The 24,979-nt window shown below is 36.3% G+C and overlaps 1 protein-coding gene across 1 annotated transcript in view; it reads left to right on the top strand.

Annotated features, from left to right (window-relative positions):
• Positions 1-24,979, top strand: part of LAMA2 (laminin subunit alpha 2) — a 674,179-nt gene that overhangs the window by 288,143 nt on the left and 361,057 nt on the right. The window contains exons 11-12 of the mRNA XM_068984950.1: positions 10,668-10,808; positions 13,270-13,443. Coding sequence (XP_068841051.1) covers positions 10,668-10,808; positions 13,270-13,443 — 315 coding nt within the window. The remainder of the gene's footprint in view (positions 1-10,667; positions 10,809-13,269; positions 13,444-24,979) is intronic.

Below are 24,979 nucleotides of genomic sequence, written 5' to 3' on the forward strand. Positions count from 1 at the left end.
TTGTTTTGTTTTTGTTTTTTTTTTAATATAGATTCTATTCTTCTTCTAGTGATGATCTGTTCAAGTTAACTATTTCTTCTTGACTCAGTTTTGACAAGCTGTATGTTTCAAAAACTTGTCCATTTCTGCAATTTGTTAGCATAAAACTGTTCAAACTGGAAAAGGAAATGATAACTCACTCCAGTATTCTTGCCTGGAGAATTCCATAGACACAGTAACCTGGTGGGCTACAGTCCATGGAGCTGCAAACAGTCAGACATGACTGAGTGACTAACAGTTTCACAACTGTTCATAGTATTCTCTTATGACCTTTTGTTGAGCATTTTTTGTATCTATGTTCATCAGTGATATTTGCCTGTAACTTTCTTTTTGTGGTATCTTTACCTGGTTTTGGTATTGGGGTGATTGTGGGGCTGGGGTGGGGGAATTGTAACTGCAGGAAATGAGGTAGCCGTGCTGCTGTGTAGGATCTGGGCTGCCTCTGTGGTAGACTTCTTCTGGGACCTGTCTACTCCAGATCTAGTGCTAAGCTGTGGTGTGGAGTGAGCAGAGCTCATGTATTCTTGCTGGAAAACCAGTCACTGAATACTCCTGCCCAGAGCCTCTCTGCCCAGATTTAGCACTCGGCCACTGTGTGTTCCTGTGGCACTAGCTGGTGCATGCATTGACAATGGTCATCTCAGCTCTGCCCAGATCACACCCCAGGTGCCCTGGTCTGGCTCTGCACAAGTAGACTGAATTGTTGCCTTGTTCTTGCATCAGGCTGTAGTGTGGAATTGAGTGGAGCTGGGGCATTCACCCCTTCAGATTGGGAAGTGCAGCAAAGTGGCAGCCACCATTGCAAACCTCTCTCTGCACTAACTGTTAGCAAGCCAATGCTCCTCACCAGTAGAGTCAAGGTTTCCACAGCCCATCTATGTTAGCAGATTTTCCAGCAGGCAAGGGGGCTTGTATCCTCCATGCAGGACCCCAGGACTGAGATGCACAGAGTGAATCAATCTGCTTTGTCCCACAAAGTAGGACACTTGAGAGCCACAAGTGTGGCCCTTCTCTTTCTTCCAGATCTCTCCAAGGGATCAGGTTCTGACCTGATGTCTTTTTTTCCCCACTCTATCTGATCATGTGGAGGTCTTTCTTACAGTTTTGGTTGTATAAGAGATCTTCTGCTGATTTCCCACTAGTTTTCTTGTGAGACTTGTTCTGCATGTAGATATATTTTTGATGAGTTTGTGGTGAGCTCCATGTCTACCTGCTCCACCACTTTGATCCCATTTCAGATATTTAACTTATCAGTTTTTTGGGGGTGGATGGGGCATTCATGTATACTTTTTTTTTTTCTATTGTCTAATTTTCTAGTTTTCAACTATTCTAGAGTTCCTAGAATAAATAGTAGCTGATCTTATGCTAGGAAAAAAAAAAAAAAACTTGCTCTCTTTAACTTAATAGTCATTAAGCTTTTAGGGGTACATACAGTCTTGCCTGGAATCTCATGGACAGAGGAGCCTGGGAGGCTGTAGTCCATGGGCTCACAAAGAGTTGGACACTACTGAGTGACTGAACATAGCTGAAACACATAAGGGAAAATATTCGTATTTTTAACTTCTAGGTTGTGGGTAATGGATAGTTATCATATGGACTTTTCTAATGCTTTGAAGTAATTCTAGATTTAAAGTTTCTCTAATTGAAGGGAAAAAAAGAATTTCCTAATTTAAAAAGATATAAAAGCAATTTTTAGCTTAATACAATATCAACTACTGTAATGTCTACACATAAGATTTTCTGTTATATCCTTGTTTAGATAATGATATTACTGAACACCATCCTAATTATATTTAAAAATATGAAAGCAATGCAACTCAAGACACAAAAATATTTACTAATTTCATGTATTATTAAAATGTTTCTCCTGATAAATTACAAGAGACAAGCTAATTTCAGATATATGACAAGTCAATTAAATTTAAATGCTCTTCTGACTCTTGGCATTTATTTTAAGTACTACATGCTAAAATTTGACTCTTTTGAAGTTTAGTATCATATTTTCTATTCAAAGTGAATTGAGTTGCAGGCTCTGATAAATAATGTAAATGGACCCTTGATCTAGGTAGAAACGTGCTTTTATTTTTATCGAAGTCATAATAGACAAATAGTGAAGTAAAAGACTGGAAATTAAAGTCTATATTTTTATCGTTTTGCTTTTTTTTTTTTTTTTTTGACTGCACTTTTCGTTAACTTCTTACTAGCACAAAAAGTGATGTGATCTGGCCTTGATTTACCTCTCCAGAATATTCTTGAGCTTCAGCCTCTGTCTTCTAGCCTTGCTTAAATTTCTTGAGTCACCAAGCTCTTTTTAACTTTGGAATTTTACAGATTCTATTCAGACTGCTTGGAAAACCTCACTCTGACCTTTTCCCTTTGCTTACCTAGGCAGTTTTCAAGGCTCAGTTCCATTTCTCATTAAACTATCCATTATCCCCCAGTGAAAATTATTCTTCTGCCATAGTCACTTGTCATCTTTTTCCTTGATTATCTTTTCACAATTTGCAATCCATTTAACATCTATTATACCTCTGCAATGACATAAATTCTATGTATTTCTTCATCATTAAAATATAAGATAACACAGTGGCTCATACATGAAAAAGAAGGAAAGGAGAAAACTAAAAAGAGGTGTGAAGCTTTGACAGTTGCTTAAACTGATTCATATTTCTTAATCCATAAAGTGATATTGAGTCTTTCTTGCCTAATTCTCTATAGTTGTAATTGTAACATTGAAACCCTGTACAAAATACAAAGTATAAAGATAAATGCCTGCTGGTTTATCTCTTGTTTATATATTTTTATAAGTCAAGATAAGTTTCCATTCTTTTCCCCAATGGGATTTTTAAAGTGTATGCTAGTATTTTTCTTGGTCTGGATTTCCCACCTCTTTTCCATGTACAGGAATGTTCTTGTTAGGTTCAAACCCAGGGCATTTTTACAAAAGGCATTCAACTTATATATTTGATCCCAAATCTAAATTACAAATGTAAAATTTTTAGCATAAAAAGTCTATGCCATAATTTGTCTTCTGTGACAATTACAGTTCAAAACTATTATGTTAATTGTTTTTTTATATTGAAAGTTAAGGTTGTAAAAAATTGAGAACTAATTTTCATTGATTTTTGTCTCTTTGTCTAACCCACCAAGTATTATTTAGCCTTAGAACAGTGTATTTAAAGAGTAAACACTCAACAAATACTGCTAATTATCTAATTATCCTTCTTTTGTTAACTTATTTTAATACTAGGATGCATTAGAATGAAGGCCATAACAGAGGGAAAGCTTTAATTGACTACAAACACCCCAACCAACAGTCATGGCTACAAATTTTTCTGAAGAAATTATCACAAAAAAATAACTTAAATGTCACTGGAGATATTCCTGGTGACTTCGTCAGTAGAATTCCCAGTTGGCTAACAATCACAGATAAACATGTACTGTTGAAGTTGTCCCTAATTTGTAAGAAGGTAACTTCATGAGAAAGAATACAGAGAAACTATTATGACTCTATTTCTCTAGAGAGAAACTGTGCTGAGGAAACTATAGCAAAAAGAAAACTGATGTCAACCCAACAGTCTCTAACTCAAGGAAAAAGGATCTAGTTGTATTTTTCTAATTCAACTTTAGTTTTAGGAAAAAAGAGTACTAAATAAAAAGGGACAGTTATTACATACTTTTTGTAGGGTAGGTCACAAAATATCTAATTAGATACTCAGCTAAATATGTTCAACAGAAATATGTATGTAAAGCACATATTTCTCCCTAAGGAGATGAAAATTTATTCTTGAGGGGCAAAAATATATCCATTTTATGTATAAGGCAAACATATTCATGCAGTGCATTAACACATACAGTATATCTGTAAAATTAAAATTTCATTGTGGTGATGATTAGAATAAAATGACTAAGAGGTTCCTTAGGGACAAGGTAATGAAAACTAGATTGAGAATCATGGGTCTGAAGTGAGAGTTTTTATTATCAAAATATGTAAGAGAATAAAAATATATGCTATGTGGATTAATTTTTGACAGTGAAAAAATAATTGACTATTATTAGTTCCTGTTTAATTTTTGTTTATATAACCAACTAGAATAATGCTTTAGAAATGAAAAAGCTAGAATATTTGCTTTTAGGAAAATAAGATGATATGAGGAAATGTTAGTTTCTAGAGTGAAAGTCTGGAGCACTCTGAAAATTAAGTGTGGAGCATTTTGGAAATTACCTAGTTCATAGGCCTATGTGTAAAAAAAAATCACCATTAAACTTGGAAATGAGAAAGAATACTATTGAACTCTAAATAAATAAAATATTAAAATTACTGGATTGATGAGAGCTGTACATTTGAAATGCCAAGAGACTAGATTTGACTCCATTTTGTTTAGATAAACAGTTAAAAAGACTTTTAACATTTTAATTAAATTATATGCTAATAACTCTTTTTAAAGTTGATCAGTATAGAGAGCTAAAAGAGAGAAATCTCATAATGACTCAATTAGTATTTGGGCTAAAAGTCATAGACTCTTACCATCATTATCAGGTATTTAGGATCAGTTATTTTCACATCCATGCTTTAGAGACTGAGTTAGATGGTGACACATAAGAAGATAAGGTATTTGTCCTTGAATATCTCAATCATATAAGTGGCAAAAAAAGAACATAAATGATGGTTTTATTGTTTGGACTGATTGACTTAAAAAAAAAAAACCTACATAGACATTCTTACATCTGTAAACATTCTGATTAAAGAGAACAATGCTGCAGTGGCCCGTTTTAATCTGATGATACAAATCTTAGGATATATTACATTTTTTTTTCTTTCAAGCTTGTGGCTTTTCTGTCTTATTTTTCCTTCAGTAGGTTGGAAAACTTTGGTCATAAATCTAGTGTCAGATGCAGAGCGTGTACTCAATACCCCTCTTAAGACAGTAATTCCCTTGTGCTTTGTATTGTACTTACTGGTCCATGTTCTTACTTCCTTTGCTGTAATTCTCTTGAGGACATTTTTTATATTCTCTTTGGCATTTCATATAATGCCTTGTATGTAGTGTGTCAGCTATGATTTGATGAATGAGTGAGTAATAACAGAGAATAAAGGAATAGTGAGAAGTGATATACAGATCATTTATTAATAATTTAATATTGATAGCAAAGGAAATTAAAATGCTCAAAGAACCTACCCATAAAGCAGATAGTTCATTCTCAAGTTGAAAATGAATTAGGAATACAATAAGGGGTTGCTTCATGGATGATAGTTGTTGATTACTCCTAAAGAAATTTTGAAAAAGCAATTATGTACCTGGGAACACATAACAAGAATTGAGATCCAAGCTTTGAAGATCACATGTATTAGAAAACTACCAAGAAGTGGATAACCTCTGTCTCTGTGAGGTGTAATGAAAGTCCTGGAGCACCATGCTTCTGTGTTTGAATTGTGCCACTCTAAAGTATATTAAATATCAAACTGTAATGCTCTATAGTAAGTACTGTTTTAAAACTATGTTTAAAACTATCTTTTTAAAGAAAATTCTGGAGTCTTTCAATAAGAAATTACTTAGATATGCAGTCTCTTAAGGGAGATTAGAAAGCTAAAAAGGAAGTAGAATCTGATGTAATAACTAAGTCTATACATATCAGAAAGCAGAGTGCTAGTGAGGAGCTAAAAAGATGTTCTCCCTGATTCATCATTTTCTTAGCAGCATCAAGAGGCTCTTTAACCAGTCCATAAGAACACACATATAAGAATTATTATATCCACCAATGGATCAAATTGCCAACATCCATTGGATCATAGAAAAAGCAAGAGATTTCCAGAAAAGCATTTACCTCTGCTTTATTGACTATGCCAAAGCCTTGACTGTGTGGATCACAATAAACTGTGAAAAATTCTTAAAGAGATGGGAATACCAGACCACCTAATGTGCCTCCTGAGCAATCTGTATGCAGGTCAAGAAGCAACAGTTAGGACCAGACATGGAACCACGGACTGGTTCCAAATTGGGAAAGGAGTACAGCAAGGCTGTATATTGTCACCTTGTTTATTTAACTTATATGCATAGTACATCATGCGAAATGCTGGCCTGGATGAAGCACAAGCTGGAATCAAGATTGCCGGGAGAAATATCAATAACCTCAGATATGCAGATGACACCACCCTTATGGCAGAAAGTGAAGAGGAGCTGAAAACCTCTTGATGAAAGTGAAAGAGGAGAGTGAAAAAGTTGGCTTAAAGCTCAACATTCAGAAAACTAGGATCATGGCATCCGGTCCTACCACTTCATGGCAAATAGATGGGGAAACAATGGCAACAGTGAAAGATTTTATTTTCTTGGGCTCCAAAATCACTGCAGATGGTGACTGCAGCCATGAAATTAAAAGATGCTTGCTCCTTGAAAGAAAAGCTATGACCAGCCTAGACAGCAATATTAAAAAGCAGAGACATTAGTTTGCTGACAAAAGTCCTTCTAGTCAAAGCTATGGTTTTTTCCAGTAGTCATGTATGGATGTGAAAGTTGGACCATAAAGAAAGCTGAATGCTGAAGAATTGATGCTTTTGAACTGTAGTGTTGGACAAGATTTTTGAGAGTCCCTTCTAATGCAAGGAGATCCAACCAATCCATCCTAAAGGAAATCAGTCCTGAATATTATTTGGAAGTACTGATGCTGAAGCTGAAATTCCAGTACTTTGGCCATGTGATGCAGGGAACTGACTCACTGGAAAAGATCCTGATGCTGGGAAAGACTGAAGGCACGAGGATAAGGGGACGACAGAGAATGAGATGTTTGGATGGCATCACGGAGTCAGTGGACATGATTTTGAACAAGCTCTGGGAGTTGGTAAAGGACAGGGAAACCTGGCGTGCTGCCGTCCATGGGGTCGCAAAGAGTCTGACATCACTGAGCAACTCAACTGAACTGATAATTACCATCTTTAGTATTGACTTAATATTCAACAGTAGTAGAGGTTGAGAAAAATCAGAACCAAGGACTTTTCTGTTGAGTGATTCTAACTCAATCGATTAGGAACTACACTCAATAAAGAAAAAGTATGGTATAGACTCAGGACTAAAAATGAAGAAGTCTAGAAACTTAAAGTTGTGGTTTCAAGCTGGGGTACTATGCAATAATATATAAGGTACATGCAGACTTAGATCTGATAATTGTTTTCAAATGAGTTGAAATGAATTGAGTGTAGGATTCAGTGAAGTGAATTAGTGTACAGATTTATAAACTGTAGCAGGATCTAAAGTATTTTGCCTCAAGATTTGTCACAATAAACAAAGTAAAACTAGCAGTTGGTTAACCTGTTTTTATAGGTATAGATATCCTACTATACTTACCATGTTGTGTTGGTAAGGACCACACTCATTTTGAATGATTCACTAGAAAGATTCGTAACTTTGAAAAGCTGTATAGTCATGGTTTATTAAAGTAAAAAAGGGGATTAGTGGTCCAGTGGTTAAGACTCCACACTTTCAATTCAGGGGGCACAGGTTCGATCCCTGGTTGGGAAACTAAGATCCCAGCTGTGCACAGTGCAGACAAAAAAATAAAAAAGATAAAGTGAGAAGGATACAGGTCAAAATCCTGTATCCTTTTGTATGCAACAACAGGTGCATAGAAAATCAAGGAGAGACCAAGCACAAACTTCCAGTTATCCTTTCCCAGTAGAATCATACAGAGAGTGGTTAATTCTAACACTGTTTTACAATACAAATGAATTATTATCAACCAGGAAAACTCATTGAAGTCTTAGTGTTCAAGGTTTGTATTGGAGGTCAAATTAAGTAGGTATGGAGTACTCATATGACTGACTTTGTCTACTCAGTCTCAACTACCCCTAGGTCAAACTGATAACGGCAAGGACCCCACATGAACAAAACTAGACATTTACCATAAATCATATCATCAGCATAAAATATCTCATATGACTCCTGGTTTCAGTTATACAAAGACATTCTTATCAGGCAAGATATTCTAAGGGTTTAGTGGTTATGTCCCAGGAGCTGGTCTCCATTTAGAATGTGCAAGGTTTGAATACTCTGAGATCATTGAATTAATCCTTTACTGTGCCTTATGATATTGAAAAGTTTCTTTGTTCTAGTGTCTCATGTTATGGATACTTTACTTACTATTGCCAGGTTAAACACCTCAAGTAGAGTTGTGTTGATTTATCTCCTACTGAATACTTTTAATGACTTTTCATCAATTCCTATGGGATAAGATCCGATCTCTTAAAGCTTTATTATATGAAGTTAGGGGCCCTGGAACCCAAGCACCAAATTAAGATCCTAGCATAAGGGAAATATTCAATATAGTTTTTTAAAGATTAAATACTGAATGAAACTTCTAAGCTTTGAATTATTTCTTATTCCTATTATTTTTGCTAACGAGGTCTCTCTTCTGTCCCCTCCATCGGGATGAATTTTTAAACCATGCTTGAAGGCTTAGGTCAAATTCCACTCTTGTCATAAAGCCTCCTCAAGCCTTCATAGCAGAAACCAGCCCTTTATCCTCTGTGGTCTTATCATTTATTTCTGATATCTTCTTTTCATGTTCTACCTTGCATTATGTTGATTGTAAATGTATCTTTTTACTCAACTCTGGATGTTGGCTTTTAAAAACAGAGATCTTGACTTATTCATCTTTATAGTACCTAGAATTTCTACCATAATGTGATGCTTTGGTTTATTAAATTGAATATTGCAATTATTTAATCGTTACTTTTCAAGGTTATATTGCTAGGCTAAAATATAACTAACAAAAATGTAACTAATGTTTAAAAGTTTCTAATTGTTAGGCTCAGTATGAATCTCAGAAAAGTGGTATTACAAGCTTTCAAATTAGAGTAAATGAAAGTAAATTAGACCAAGCACATAAGAACACAGTGTACAGAACAGCTGTACTGTGTCCTTAACAGAATAAGCTAAATTATCATTATTGATATGTTTCATCTTTCCTGCCTTTGTCCTCTTCTGAAGATACTCTCAGGTTCAGGGTTTTGGGGATATATTTGCCATCTTAGGTCTGAAATTAGTTTGATTAGTTTTGTTGACATCTATCATCTCAAAATATCTGAAATTTACCTTAGAAATAGCAATAATACTACCAGGAATATCAGTGAAAAAATTAAATTTGTGTGCATATTGGGAGGGTAAAGTCTGACATGACACGTCTAGAGACACTCTTTCGTTTAGGCTCCTGGCAATGCAGAAATGGTTGGGATGGTAAGGAACACATAGAAATCAAGCCCAAAACTTAATTCAAATATATTATTCTCTTGGATATCAGAATATCTTTTTGTTTATTTTTATAAATTTCTCTATTTTTCATGCTGTTGTTCTTCTTTTATCTTTCCCCCTATATTCTCACATTTTCATTGCCTTATCTTCTGCCCAATCTTTATAAAAACATGTTTTTATGAAACGTCTACTAGGTACACAGCACTTCACCAAGAGATTTATTTAAATTTAAAAAAGTTTTATTAAGCTAGTAGTCAGTGTTGTACCAGAAACACTTCCATTTTGGGGTATAACAAAGGCAGGTAAGACAGGGCTCTACGTTTGAAGAGATTATGGTATGGCTGGAGTGAATGATCTTAGAAGATATCACAGTACTTTTCTGTGGTTATTATGGAAGAATGACAAAAGGGTATGGGAACACATTTGAGAAAGAAGTTAGTTTTCTAAGGAAAAGGAAAATTTCAGAATTGAAGTAATAAGAGAATTCAAGGAAGAGGGAAAATGTGGGGCAAACTCATACAGGGGGACTACTATGAATCTATCTCCTGAAAAGCAGGGAACTTTCATATAGAAGACATTAGTCAAGATTAACCATTCTTTAACTGAGAGATTATAGCCTTCCCAGTCTTTCGTCATGTAGTCAACTTTCTCCAGCTTGAGTTCCATGTATAAACAAATAATTTTTCAGTATCCTGGGTCTAGGATTAATGAAGCCAATCCAGAGAGTAGTCACCAAATGAGAATAATTTTTTCCCCATAGTGGTACTCTATGATTAACTGACTATACTGTGTTAAAGGAAACACTGTGAAAATTAACTAGGGAAAACTTTCTTTCCTCCTGTATCTCATCATGGAAATAGTGTGACTATTTGCCCAGTTTCTCTACCTGTCTCATTCTTAGGCTTGCTTCAAGGATTTGTATTTTTCATATGTGGTGTGAAAAATATTTTACCATCTGTATAATATCAATGTTCTATTCTACATCTATGTATCAGCTTAATATCTTTTATTTTATCATATATCATGTGTTCTAAGAGGAAGCAGTTCAACAACATAGATGGTTAAACACTGAACCAAATGTCTAAGTTATTGCTGGATTTATCATGACAGTTACTCCACTCTGGACAAAGGTGAAGATCAAATTGTAACTTGGTGAAGTAGATTAGAGTACTGTTTGATAATAAGCATTATTTCCTATTTTAGTGTGGTTAGGACAGCATATAGTTAATAAGAAGTTTTTGAGATTTTAAAAAATATGATTATACATTAAATAAAGTTGACAGGTAACATGAAGAATATACAGATTATATTTTTCTTAAGCAGCAATAGGGACAATGTTCTATTTTGAAAGGCACCTGTGTTAATAACCTACTTCTCTGTTTATAGGAAAATGTTGAAGGAGGAGACTGTAGTCGCTGCAAATTTGGGTTCTTCAATTTGCAAGAGGATAATCACAAAGGTTGTGATGAGTGCTTCTGTTCAGGAGTTTCAAACAGATGTCAAAGCTCCTACTGGACCTATGGCAACGTAAGCAATAAATAGCCTTTGAATTCTGTGTGCTGCTCTACAGGGCTTCTTGCTATTGTCCTTCTGTAAGAAATTAACTTTTTTTTCTTGTAGTGAGTTTCTATTTAAACTTATCTTGGAGAAGTGATGGAATTTTCTTTCAAATACTAGCTGTGTCTCTTTGATGAAAGCCTTTAAGGTTTTGTACCAGTGTGTAAACTGGAACCTCTTGTAATAAGTCAACACTAGCCTTTTCAGTGTCCATGATTAGTATGTGAAGCAATGATGGAATTCATGCTACTTTTGCCTCAAGGGCAGACAGTTCAACAGAGAATACATCTGATTGTGATAGGAAGGATTATGAATTGCATTCACCAGTAGTTTGGGTATACACATTAAAAGAAACTCCTTTAACAGCTATGTACATAATACCTATTACCCACCAGTCTTTAGTTGTGATTTGTTGTTACCATAGCTCTTTCTTTGTTAAAAGGAGAAAGTAAATTTGAGTAATATCTTCCTTCTTAATTGATTTGAAAAAGTTCAAGTTATATGTCTAGTGGTGGTGACGGTGGTTTAGTCCAGACTGTTGCCTGCCAGGGTCCTCTGTCCATTGGAAGAATGGTGGAGTGGGCTGCCATTTCATTCTCCAGAGGATCTTCCCAACCAGGGATTAAACCTAGGTCTCCTGCATTGCAGGCGGATTCTTTACCACTGAACCACCAGGGAAACCCTGAGATATTCTCCCTCTACCATAAACATAAACATGTTTCCCTCCTACCTCCTTTGCCTATCATACACTCATTGATTTTTCATCCCTTCACAGACAGCAGTTTGCCTTGTTATGAAACAGGACCTTCAGGGAATTTCAAATAGTTTGCGTGGCAGCACTTAGTAGTACAAAATACAAGGAAACAGGCTGGAGAAAGGAAGAGAAACCTACAGAGGGAATGAGAAACTAGATATACATGGTTGAGTTTACTAAGAAGTTGAGCTCTTATCCTTGGAGAGTAAGTAACTGAAGGACTGTAGCAGGGGGTGTTGTGATTAGAGTTAGACTTTACAAAGATCATTCTTTTAATAAAACTGAATTTCAAACACTACTGCCTTTCAGCTTTAATCAGCTAACTAATCCTTTATACAGCTATGAAAATTTTCTCTACTTGTGTTTCTCTTACGTCTGAAATATTGTGAGTAGTTTCTGATTGTACTCTTCGTACCTAAATGAACCTGTGCATACTTTATCAAGTGTTGCTTGTGGAACAGATTTTGTAGAACCAACGGGAAATGAACAGCTAGTCTAACTTCACCCTCTAGACTGTTCCATTAATGTACAAAAGTTTTATGATTAGCAGAGGCGCAGAAGTAGCATTCAGCCTTGTACTTCAGAAACTAGGTTCACTGATATTTGCATTTCAGGAGTTTTTCTGGAAAGAACTTTCTCTGAATCTCACTGGGCTGTCCTAGGAGGTCTGATGAATGATGTTGGAAAGGGAAGAGTAGTAGTATGTATCTTGCTGCTTTTCTGTCCAATAAACTTTCACTGAATCCCTCTCTTTTGACAAAGTCAGTCCCAGCAGTTCCACAGCTTTAGAAGATACAGAATCAAATGACCTCTGCATGAAGAAATTTTAAAAATATTTCATCCATATGTGATCACCATTACCATTCTGCTACCCATTACCCACAACACCAAGCAGCTCACACATGACTAGTGGGTCCCTGGTAGCCGCAAACCTCTGTGTCCAGTGTTATGTCCTGACTAGGGAGGATGGTTTAAATTTAGAATTGTAGCTGTGTGCCACACAGAGCTGGAGAATAAACATGTCAAAGCAAGTCATCTTTCCCTAATTCCTCCTTAAATGTTCCTTCCTTTTCTGGGCAAAGGATCAAGACTAGGGGTTCTTATAGCACTTCTGACCCCATGGGAAGGAATACGAACAGTATTGGGAGCTGGTGTTTTCAACTATCCTGGAGCCTCAAGTTGAAATTTAAATATATGAAAAGGAAGGAACTAGTAAATGAAAATCTACCTTTCATATCTTATCTCTTTTCCTCCTTTTCTTTTCAAATGTATATATAATACCTTTTGAAATAATTGTTTCCATAAGAAACAGGAAAGCACTAGTGGAGTGAAAAATGCGACATTCGAACTTCAACTATTTGATAATTTATACAAAATTATGTGTGATTTTAAATGACTTTTTAAGAAAGTAGTATTTAAAATCATAATTTTTAAAAATCACACTGGATTAATAAAAACAGATTACACTATAATATCATCCAAACTCCTAGAAACATCAAGAAATAAAATAATGGTGAGAATGTATGAGACATTTAATGATATACACAGCTTTTATATTTTCCTAAACGTTCATAGTTTTTGTGTTTTTAATTTTCAAAATATGAACGCTACAGAAATAGGAAAGAGAAGTGTCTGGGTTCTTTTCCTAAGTGACAATGATTGTGTGTTTTCTTTAAGATAAAAGACATGAGTGGCTGGTATCTGACTGACATTTCCGGCCATATTCGAGTGAGCCCCCAGCTGGATGACTTAGACCCACCTCAGCAGATCAGCATCAGCAGCGTGGAGGCCCGCCGAGCCCTGCCCCAGAGCTACTACTGGAGTGCGCCAGCGCCTTACCTGGGAAACAAGGTGAGGCCATACAGTGCTTGCTTCTTGCTACATTGCTTCAGTTGATCAATAAGGAGAATGGGTTTTATGTAGTCTTTCTTTAAAGGAAGATGAGATCAAATATATACTGATTGGATTGCTGGAACCAACTAAATCAGATTAAGCTGGACTTTTCCACCCTGCCTCATGGGTGGTTGCATCCCCACATCACAGTTCTATATAGTTGCTATCCTGTGTTAACATTTTGAAAGGACAAATAAAGCAATGAAGCCTTTAGATTTTTTGTTTTTGTTTTTTTGCAAAACAGATTGTAGATATTGGAAGAAACGGTGTCATGTTTACTTGAAATAGCTGTTTTTCTAGAATTGTCTGTGGTGGACTACTTACTGAAGTCTTTCTCATCTGTTTCTATTTCATTTCAAAACTGGTATTCAAGAGAGCTACTTTCTCTACCTTGTCGGAATGTTAATTGGAAATGAAATTTATTACATAACTAATTTAATACTTGCCATGAAACTTATAATAAACACCATATTTCCTGGAGCTCAGGAAGAGAACCACCATAAAAGAGCCAGACTGAAAGCATGTTTGTTTTCAAGCCCACTGACACACATATAAACACACACACACAGATAAACAAATGTAGCACTTTCAGAGATGAAGGTGCTTCTTTCTTCCCCCCTGTTGTGAATTAACTCTAATTGCTTGGCTTTTATCATTTTATTTTATTTTGCTTAACAATTCATTGGAAACAAAATTTGATATTGAAATTCTAAATGAGAATACTTGCTTGATCTGTAGAACTTAATACCTTGTCAGCTCATAATTAAATGACCTGATCACACCAGAAACTGTGACCCTCCCAGAAAAATCCTTTAGCAAATTGATGCTATTTAAGACTAGTTTTCATCTATAAGAATATAGCTTACTTTGGAAAAAATCTTCATGGGTAAATAAAAATATTTTAATAATTAGTGGTGTGTGAGCATTAAGACAGAAAATCTTGCTAGTTCATATGAATGGAAACTAGTGGTTTTATGTGATTGAAAACATTATAACTTTTGGCCTGTTTCTTATTTTTACAGGCCTCTAAATACCAGTATGCAAAATGTGTAAATGAGTAAAACACATTTTTCAATGAATATGTATTTTTAAAGAGACTATGTTGCATAAAATTTTCCAGCTGTAATAAAAATCTAATTAAACTGTTACTTCAAAGCCCTTTCCAACAAGAGGTCATTCTATCCTATTTTATTTAGGAATTCCTGAATACCTGACAAGAATAAAATAGCACATACGACTTGAATGTCTATAGCTTAAAATTGCCAAAAAACAAAACAAACAAAAAAACCAGAAGCTGCCTTTTTTCCCAACTGCTCTGAGGAATTTAGAGAAGAACCATGGATCAAAATTGGATGAGCTTCAGAGGTCTTACTTTTCTTACCACAGTGAAGTTTACTTATAGGTAGTTTTTAAAAAATAGAATATTTGCCATATTTTCCATCATTTCTTCTTTGCCCATATGCTTTTTCTTTCTGTTGGCTGAAAATCAAACTGACGGAAGGCAAGCAAATGGAACATGAAATAGCATCAGAGCAAAGCATTTGGACATCCTGTTCGTAGTGTTGGTTCCCAAAGATAACTTTCCTTATCCTGTCTGGACTGTTCCTTGTAACCACCCACAATGAAGTGCTTCATATCCTGCACAGATCGTGTTCACATCAAAAAGCTGTGTTTGCCTGTGCTTCAGTTTCCACTCAGTGAACAAAGTACTGGTAACAGGGTGTGCAAATTGTTTGAATATGGAAGACATTTTTTAATGTAATGTGGAAGCCCATGGTGGTTTACTGTCAGACATCTCAGCATGAATGAAACAATTTGCTTTAATAACTGAACCATATAAATTTTTGATACTGCAATAATACTGCAAGCTCTCACAAATTACTGCAGTACATCCTAACTGTCATGTCACATCATGTAAATTACAGTCATGATGACATGCTTAGCTTGGTTGATATAATATCTTGCTAAAGAAATGGAAAATTGTAGGGCCTTATTTGTAAATCTAGTAAAGTCACTTTTCTAAATAGTTGAGGCTAAATTCTTTCCCAGTAATTGCTGTTGGAATCAGAGCCATTGCCAAAATCTGACAGAAATAGTATGTCAAGAAACTAGTCTATCTGCTTAGATACTAAATTTGATTTGCATTCATGACCAGGAAGCTCTGGACATATAATCCTTCTTTTGCCTTTTTAGTATTAATTTCTAAGTTGAAAAAAGTATTTATGAGATGCTATTAGCTTTTCCTAAATATTTGTATAACTGATTTTCAAACATTTTCTAGGTTCCTCAGTGATACATTCACTTATAACAGATGGGAGATGTGTTGTACGTATTTTATTTTAATGAGGGTGCCACATGCCTGTCTTCCTGTGTTTTGGTAACCTAACCCCAAACAATAAAACTGCTCTCACTTGAGATACACTTTGCTAACATAGAAACCTGCCTGGTCAAATTAAATTGAAGAGCACTAGCCAGTTTAGCAAAGGAATACTTTTCATATTAAGAAACATTTTTATCGACTACAGTCCCTCTTTGGAATAATGAGGAATACATAGGTGGATATAGTTGTGTATGTAGATAGTAGATGAGGCCTGGAAAAGTTAGCATATTTTTATACTACTCATTTAAAAAATTTCCATAATCTTGTTGTCTATGGCAAGTTTGTGTGCTGAACCCACAGTGAGGCCAAACGAGCTGAAACATCGGAGTTTCGAGCTGAAAAGGGTCGAGCAAAGAGAGTGAGGCAGCCCACGATGCTCAAAAGACCCAAACTCCTCAAAGCACTTTTAGAGGCAAAGTGATGGGGGTGAGGGGGGGATATGTCACATGGTATGTGATCAGCTTGTGCACAGTTCTCTGATTGGTTGATGGTGAGATAACAGGGCAGTGTTACAGGGGTTAACATTATCAGTCCTCAGGTTTCAGTAGGGGGCTATGTGCTCATGGTCATCAAGTAGTTAGCTTCTTCGATTCGATGGAGGTTTTAGCATCTGTAAAACAGCTCAAGGAATGTGCATTAGTTTACTGTTATCTGGGTGCTTTAGGGAGGAACTAAGTATTCTCTGGCTGTCATATGTAAGGTTTATTGTTTAAATTCTTACCAGTTCTCCTGGACCAACTGCTATTTTTGTCACTATATGTTCAATTCCTTCAAGCATTAATTTTTTTGTTGTTGTTGTTGTTGTCCTGGACTTTATTATTAATTCTTGAGCCAGGCTTTTATGACTCAGGAGGCCTGGGAGACTACAGGTTTTCTAGGAATAAAAGACCAGCAGATGACATGGGGAATGACTCTGTCCTGAGAAGGTCCCATGGAGCTCCACTGGGTTACAACCTCAACTATGAATTAATCCCTCAACAGCAACCTGGAAAATGTTTTTTTCCCATATATGTGTGAGCATTCAGCACAGTGTTCACAGTCGAGTGTTAATTCCCTGCCCCTTCCATTGTAGACATTCAAAGAAAATTAAGTCAGGCTCCCCCAGGGCTCTACTTGGCAGCATCTTATTTTCTCCAAATACTTGACAGAGGTTAATGCTTGGTTTTAGGGCATTCGTGTAAGCATGGAACCAGGCATGAATGTAAAGTGCTAGAGCACAGAGTCCTGCTGACTTGCTACAGGCCACAGCTATTGAGAAACAGTTTGGGTATTTCCGAGTTGGAATAATTTACTGCTTTAGTAAACTAAGTGCTATTGGAACATTGAAATAGTTATTTCTTTTTGGTTACCCTAGTGATCTGAAATAGATAGTACAGCCTCCAAAACCAGTTCTCTTCCTGTTTGTAAAGAGCCCTGAGAATCTGACTTGGCCTATTGACTGTTCCCCCATTACCAATAAGGTTTGCAAATCTGTCTCTGAGTGCTATTAAATTAATCTTATGTGATTTGGTCTTTATAAAACAATGCTTATTTTCTACAACATGTATACTATCTTTTTCTGTTTCTAGCTTAGAGGAGCTTTTTAAATTGTTTCATTGTAGTTTCCAAGAATACCTATAGTTTAGCATAAGCTGCATCTTATGAACAGCTGACAAAAGAGCATCTCGTTTTAAAAGTAATCTCTGGTATTTCTTTGCTGTGCTTACTTGACTTACAGTTCTATCTCTAACATCCCTAATTAAAGCTGTGGCTTTTAAGGAGATTGATATTTGAAATTTATATGACCGGGTAGTTCTTGTCAAATGAAAGGAACTTCACAAATATTTTGTGATCAATGCTACATTTTTAACAACAACAATAGAATAGTTTTGATTAGATTTCTCAGAAGTGACTCGAGTTGAGATTTAAGTTAGAATTGAAAGATGATTTCCATAATAGTTAAAAAATTAAAACCTCACTAATAAGCATGAGTTGCTCTCCTTTTAGCAACATAATTTATATTTCTGACTTCTTTGCTCTATATTCCTCAGAATTATTTAAAGTAAAAGTCAGACTCTCTCCCTCATCCTTAATGTCCTCCAAATTAAGTCTCAGATTAAGTGGATTAATTAAGAATGTATTATATATGTGGAGAATGGCATGGCTATAGAGGTAAATAAGTAAACAAACTGTGACTGAATTTTTATTCCATAAATCAGATCATATAAAAATGATTTGACAATAGAATAATACCAGAAGAATATCTGTTGTCAAGAACAAACCAAATATATTGTTAGGGGCAAATATTTATAAAAAACAAACAAAAATCATAAGAACTCATTTATTACATGTAGTTCTGATAATGTCTACTCTGCAAAGTTAACCCAACTATGAGGACTCACAGTAAAATTTCTAGAATAATAAAAATTCATAAAACTGACTGAGGGGGAAAATGTTAAAAATCATATGAACATTAAAACAATTGAATCAGTAGCCAAAAAATTATTCCTGTAAGGAAAACAATGGTTTTATTTATTTCTGTTTAATTTGTTAAATCAAATTTTGAACCTTAAAAACTTTTTTCAGTCTTACACAGCTTTACAGAGAACAAAATGAACTGTAGTATGCCAGGTTTTCCTGTTCACCATCTCTCTGAGTTAGCTCAAACTCATGTTCACCGAGTTGGTGATGCCGTCCAATCATCTCATCCTCTGTTGCCCCGTTTTCCTCCTACCCTCAATCTTTCCCAGCATCAGAGTCTTTTCCAATGAGTTGGCTCTTTGTATCAGGTGGCAAAAGTATTGAAACTTCAGCTTTAGCATCAGTCCTTCCAATGAATATTCAGGGTTGATTTCCTTTAGAGTTGACTGGTTTGATTTCTTTGTAGTCGAAGGGACTCTTGAGTCTTCTCCAGCACCACAGTTCAAAAGCATCAATTCTTTGCCACTCAGCCTGATTTGTGGTCCAACTCTTACGTCCATGCATGACTATTGGAAAAACCATAGTTTTGACTCTACAGACATTTGTTGGCAAAGTGATGTCTCTGCTTTTCAACACACTGTCTAGGTTTGTCATAGCTTTTCTTCCAAGGAGCAAGCATCTTTTAATTTCATGGCTGCAGTCATCCTCTGCAGTGATTTTGGAGCCCAAGAAAATAAAATCTGACACTGTTTCCACTTTTCCCCCAACTATTTGGCATGAAGCGATAGGACTGGATGCCACAATCTTCGTTTTTGAATGTTGAATTTTAAGCCAGCTTTTCCACTCTCTTCTTTCACCTTCATCAAGACGCTCTTTGGTCTCTCTTCACTTTCTGTCATTAGAGTGGAATCATCTGGATATCTGAGGTTGTTGACAAATCTTCCTGCAATCTTGATTCCAGCTTGTGATTCATCCAGCCTGGTATTTCACATGATGTAATTTGCACATAAATTAAGTAAGCAGGGTGACAATATACAGCCTTGTCTTACTCCTTTCACAATTTTGAACCAGTCCATTGTCCCATGTCCAATTCAAACTGTTGCTTCTTGACCTACATACAGGTTTCTCAGGAGACAGGTAAGGTGGTTTGGTATTCCCATCTCTTGAAGAATTTTCCACAGTTTTTTGTGATCCACACAGTCAAGGCTTTAGCATTGTTAGTGAGGCAGAAGTTGATATTTTTCTGGAATTCTCTTGCATTTTCTATGATTCAGTGGGTGTTTGCAATTTGATCTCTGGTTCCTCTCCCTTTTCTAAATCCAGTTTGAACATCTGGAAGTTCTCAGTTCATGTACTGTTGAAGACTAGCTTGAAGGATTTTGAACATTACCTTGCTAACATATGAAATGAGCACAATTGTGCAGTAGTTTGAACATTCTTTGCCATTTGTCTTTGGGACTGGAATGAAAACTGATCTTTTCCAGTCCTTTGGTCACTGCTGAGTTTTCCAAATTTGCTGGCATATTGAATGCTACACTTTAACAGTGTCATATCTTTTAGGATTTGAAATAGTTCAGCTGGAATTCCATAACCTCCATTAGGTTTGTTCATAGTAATGTTTCCTATGGCCCACTTAACTTCACACTCCAGGATGTCTGGCTCTTGGTGAGTGATCACACCATTGTGGTTATCCAGGTCATTAAGACCTTTTTTGTATAATTCTCCTGTGTATTCTTGCCACCTCTTCTTAAACTGCTCTAGAAGGCCAGAGAGAGGGAGTCAGGCTATATACAACTTTGCAACAAAGAGGGCAGGCTGTCTGAACATCAAAGATTATTGTTAAATAAAGAAAACCAGATATTAAGCTAAGGAACTTAGCATTCTTCTATGGGAATTTGCAAGCCTCTGGGCTCACTGAATTCTTTCCTTTCATATGTACTGAAGGTATCTGGGACCACTTCCTGTTTCTTGATTGTTTATATCCTTAATTCCTTGTTCACCATGAGGCATAGTAGAGGATAGTTGCTTCTTACATTCCTCTGAGCTCCTTTGCAATCATTGCAAGGGTGGCAGCATTTGCTGGGTCACATGTATTGTATTCCCTTTTGGGAGCCCTCATTCACATTTGGAGGCCCCAAATCACTGATGGCTATGACATTTCTTGCCCACTGGTATGTCAGGAAATATTTCATTTTACAAGTCAACCTTGTTTCTTTACATCAGCAAAAACCAATTAAAACAGCACTTTAAAAATAAGTCCTGGGCTTTCCTGGTAGTCCAGTGGTTAAGGATCCATCTCGCAATGTAGGGGACACTGGTTTCATCCCCGGTGCAGGAAGATCCCACATTCTGCAGGGCAACTAAGCCCCTGAATCACAACTATTGAGTCCATGTGCAGCAACTACTAAAGCTGGTTACCCTAGAGCCCAGTGCTACACAGCAAAACAACCCACAACAGTGAGAAGCCTGAGCACCACAACCAGAAAGAAGCCCCTGCTTTCTGCAAGTGGAGAAGGCCTGCTCACAGTAAGGAAGACCCAGTGCAGCTAAAAATAAATAAAAATTTAAAGATAAGTCCTTTACAATAGCAACAAGTAACAAAATACTAAGGGTAGAATCTATACAGAAAAGCAAAGAGCTTTTCAAATAATAAAAGGAAATCCTAAAGAAAGAAAGAGATGGGGTTTTAATCAAAACTTACCTGATAAAAAGACTTAGGACTCATTTTTAAAAAAAGTAATAATGATTGAGACAAAGTGCCATTGGTGTGAAAAAAGATTAGAAATGATCAGTGGAGTTGAAAAAATAGCCCAGAAATATCCCATGCATATATGGATACTTGATTATTAAGAAAATAGAAATTGCAGATCAAAGACAATAGAATGGACCATATAGTAAATGCTGTTGGTACCATTGAGTATCTAAAAAGAAAAAAAATGACCATACCTGCATCTCTACCTCATATTATACATAGAAATAAACTCTAGTTGAAACAAAGGCTACAGGTTTCAAAAATCATACTATAAAGCGTGGAATTTTTACTTCTGGCCATGATTGAACAAATCTTTCTTAGACAACAAGATAATTTGAGAAAAAATGTGAAACAAGTTTTTAGACACTTTACAGCAGATATTGTAGAACTTTGATCCCTGAGAGAAAAAAAAAAGAACCAGATGAATTGAGGCTTAACAGCTGTTAAGGTTGTTGCCTGGGTGTTGTTTCAAGGTAAAGTGCATTGAGAAAGTGGAAAGTAAAAGTGAAGTAGCTCAGTCATGTCTGACTCTTTGCAGCCCCATGAACTGTAACCTACCAGGCTCCTCCCTCCATGGGATTCTCCAGGCAAGAATACGGGAGTGGGTTGCCATTTCCTTCTCTAGGGGATCTTCCCGACCCAGGGATCACACCTGGGTCTTCCGGATTGCAGGCAGAAGCTTTAACCTCTGAGCCTATCATGGCCAGAAAGTGTTTTATGTACTGAGTTTTCGTATTTAATCCAGTGTATATATAGTGTTTGGTTGTTGATGGTAGTGGGAGAAGCACAAGATGGTGGGAATGGATGGGACACAGATACGTATAAAGGAAGAGGGCCTTCTGTAAGCCAAGGAGAGAGGCCTGGAGCAGCTCCTTCTCTCATAGTCCTCTGAGAAGACCAGTCCTACTGACATCTTGATTATAGACTAACAAAGTAATATATTGGGCGTCCCAGGTGGTGCTAGTGGTAAACAACCTGCCTGCCAATGCAGGAAACATAAGAGACTTGGGTTCAATCCCAGAGTAGGGAAAATCAGCTGGAGGAGGGCATAGCAACCCACTCCAGTATTCTTGCCTGGAGAATTCCGTGGACAGAGGAGCCTGGTGGGTTACAGTCCATAAAGTCACAAAGAGTTGGACATGACTGAAGCAACTTAGCATGCATGCAAAGGAATACTTTATTTCTTCCTTTAATTTTCTATGCATGTCTGTGTCCCATCCTTCTCCGTCATTCTACTCTTGACTCAAAGCTATTATTTATGCAAGGGAAACTCTGGTCAGTTATTTCAGTGTTTTGATCCTTATGCTTTTCACAGATCTGATTCAAATGCTGCATCTCTTCCTTATTATTTCTGTAATCTTGAACACATCCCATTATTTAGTTGATACTTACTTTCAATATCTGCAAATTGAGAATTCTAGCACCTCCTCAGAGTTGTGCAAAGCCCTCAAAAATGCCTTTAGCACATAGAAGCTGTTCCATAAATGCCAGTTGCTTTGAGAACTTCTGTAGTTGTATGGTGCAGCAGTTTATATGAGAGGTAGATCTTTATATCAATAAAGCACATTTGTTAGAGAACACTTTGTCCCTTGCTTATTATTTCTATCTGATTGAACATCTGGTGGTGGTAAAGACAAGATAGCATTAAAAATAAAAACGGACAATCACAGAGAGTTAACTTTAGAAAGTAAGTCAATTATGTGACTCTTAAACAGCAGTTTGTGAAAATGTGAAAAAATTAAGTCAGTTATCTAGCTTTTGGAGGAACCTGCAGAGTGTTTTGTACTTTACCTTGAAGATACCAAAATAAAGCAAATGAGCATTGCGTCACATCTTTCTAAGCAAATGATGTGATAAGTAACTATTTCTGCCTTGCTAAGTTGCTTCAGTCGTGTCCGACTCTGTGCGACCCCGTGGACTGCAGCCTACTAGGTTCCTCCGTCCATGGGATTTTCCAGGCAAGAGTACTGGAGTGGAGTATTTAAAGGGCTTTAAGATTTCTGCCCATCAATAATTGATTAGGGAAGTAAATTTTATCATTCTTATAAGCAGCATCAATACCTTGTGGTTATAGTATAGCAAGTTAAGGGCATTAAAGTAGACCCAAACTCAATATGACTGTTGTTTAGGTGCTGAGTCGTGTACTAGTCTTTTGCGGCCCCATGGACTGCAGCCCCCCAGGCTCCTCTGTCCATAGGATTTCCCGCTGGGATGGGTTGTCATTTCTTTCTCCAGGGGATCTTCCTGACCCAGGGATCAAACCCATGTCCCCTGTATTGGCAAGCAGATTCTTTACCACTCAGTCACCAGGGAAGCCCCAATATAATTTATATCCTTATAAAAAAGGAAAACTTGGAGAGAGATACTCATACAAGGAGAATGCCATGTGAACATGAAGATAGCCATCTGCAAGCCAGAGAGAGAGATCTGAAACAGATCCTTTTCCCACAGCCTTCAGGAGGAGCCAACTCTGCTCCTTTGGTTTTGGATTTGTATCCTTTAGAGCTGTGAGACAGTGAATTTCTGTTTTTTGAGACATATAGTTTATGGTTTTGTTGTGATAGCCTTAGTAAACAAATCAAGTAAAATATCAATTATTTTAAAAATTCAAAGATTTTCATTTTGTTTTAATTTGTTGCAAATAAAAGCCTAATCTCATAGCTAAAGAAATTATAGAAGTTGATAACAAAGACCAACAGTTAAACAAAGAAATGGGCAACACATATGAATGCACAGTTCATAGAAACGGATTACAAATAGCTCTTAGGTATAAAAAACAATGTACAACTTGACTCATAATACAACTATACTGAGAAACTGTCATTTACCTTAGAAGAGGCAACAAAATGGTAAAATGGATAGCATGCTATTTTAAGAGTTATTTATATATTTTTGGCTGTGCTGGGTCCTCATTGCTGCACAGGCTTCCTCTAGTTGTGGCAAGAGCGGCTACTCCCTAGTTGCAATGTGCAGGCTTCTCATTGCCTTGGCTTCTCTTGTTGCAGCAAATAGACTCTAGGGCACGCGGTTTCAGTAATTGAAATTCCCAGGCTCTAGAGCACAGGCTTAACAATTGAGGTGTGTGGGCTTAGCTGCTTCGTGAACCTGTGTGTCTCGTGCACTGGCAGGCAGATTCTTGACCGTTAAGCCACCAGGAAAGCCTGGATAGTATGCTTTTACTGAGATTTTAAAAGGACAAAGATCCTTATAATATTGGTAGTGGGGATATGTATTAATGCAATCTAAAAAAACTAACTTAGAAATTTTTACCAAAGTTACAAAAGCACATGTGTTTATATATTTCTCTTCTGCAAATTTTTCATATAGGGAGATATAAAGTGTGAAATGCAAAGTTATTCATTCACAAATGTTTGTGATAAACACAAAATTGTCACTGATAGGCTGATTAAAAGCATTTTGGTACAAACACTATAATAATGTGCAATGATCTGAGGTATATGGTTAAGTAGTTAAACCTAGAAATAGAACAGTGTATATGACCACCATTTGTGTAAAAAAAAAATAGTGGAAAAAAAGAATCTGCATGTAATTATAAGGTCGCCTAGCTGTTTAAAGTCATAGCCAGCGTTTGATTGAAGGTGAACTTGTCTCAGAGACTGTCTGCTGCCCCATTCAAGAACATAATATTGTTAAAGTCATAAAATAAGGTATTCTAAGTATATGAAGCAGTTATCCTCCACTTAAAAATAAGTTTTAAAAAGATATTTCATGTAGAACAATATTTTTGTTTTGCTCTATTATAAACTATTAATTTTCTAGTCTAGACTTCATTGTAAAGATTATTGTTTTGATGAGATCATTTAATATGTGCCTCAATTCTATAAACTAAAAGTTGATTGTTATGCTTAATTAATCACAAGGATTCCAATAATACTCTTATCTTTCCAGATAGTTTCAGCAAATTCTGTTAATATCAGCAGGGCCTGTTGGGGAAGCATAAA

The sequence above is a fragment of the Capricornis sumatraensis genome, chromosome 13, assembly GCF_032405125.1.
Source record: "Capricornis sumatraensis isolate serow.1 chromosome 13, serow.2, whole genome shotgun sequence".
Classification (NCBI taxonomy): Eukaryota; Metazoa; Chordata; class Mammalia; order Artiodactyla; family Bovidae; genus Capricornis; species Capricornis sumatraensis.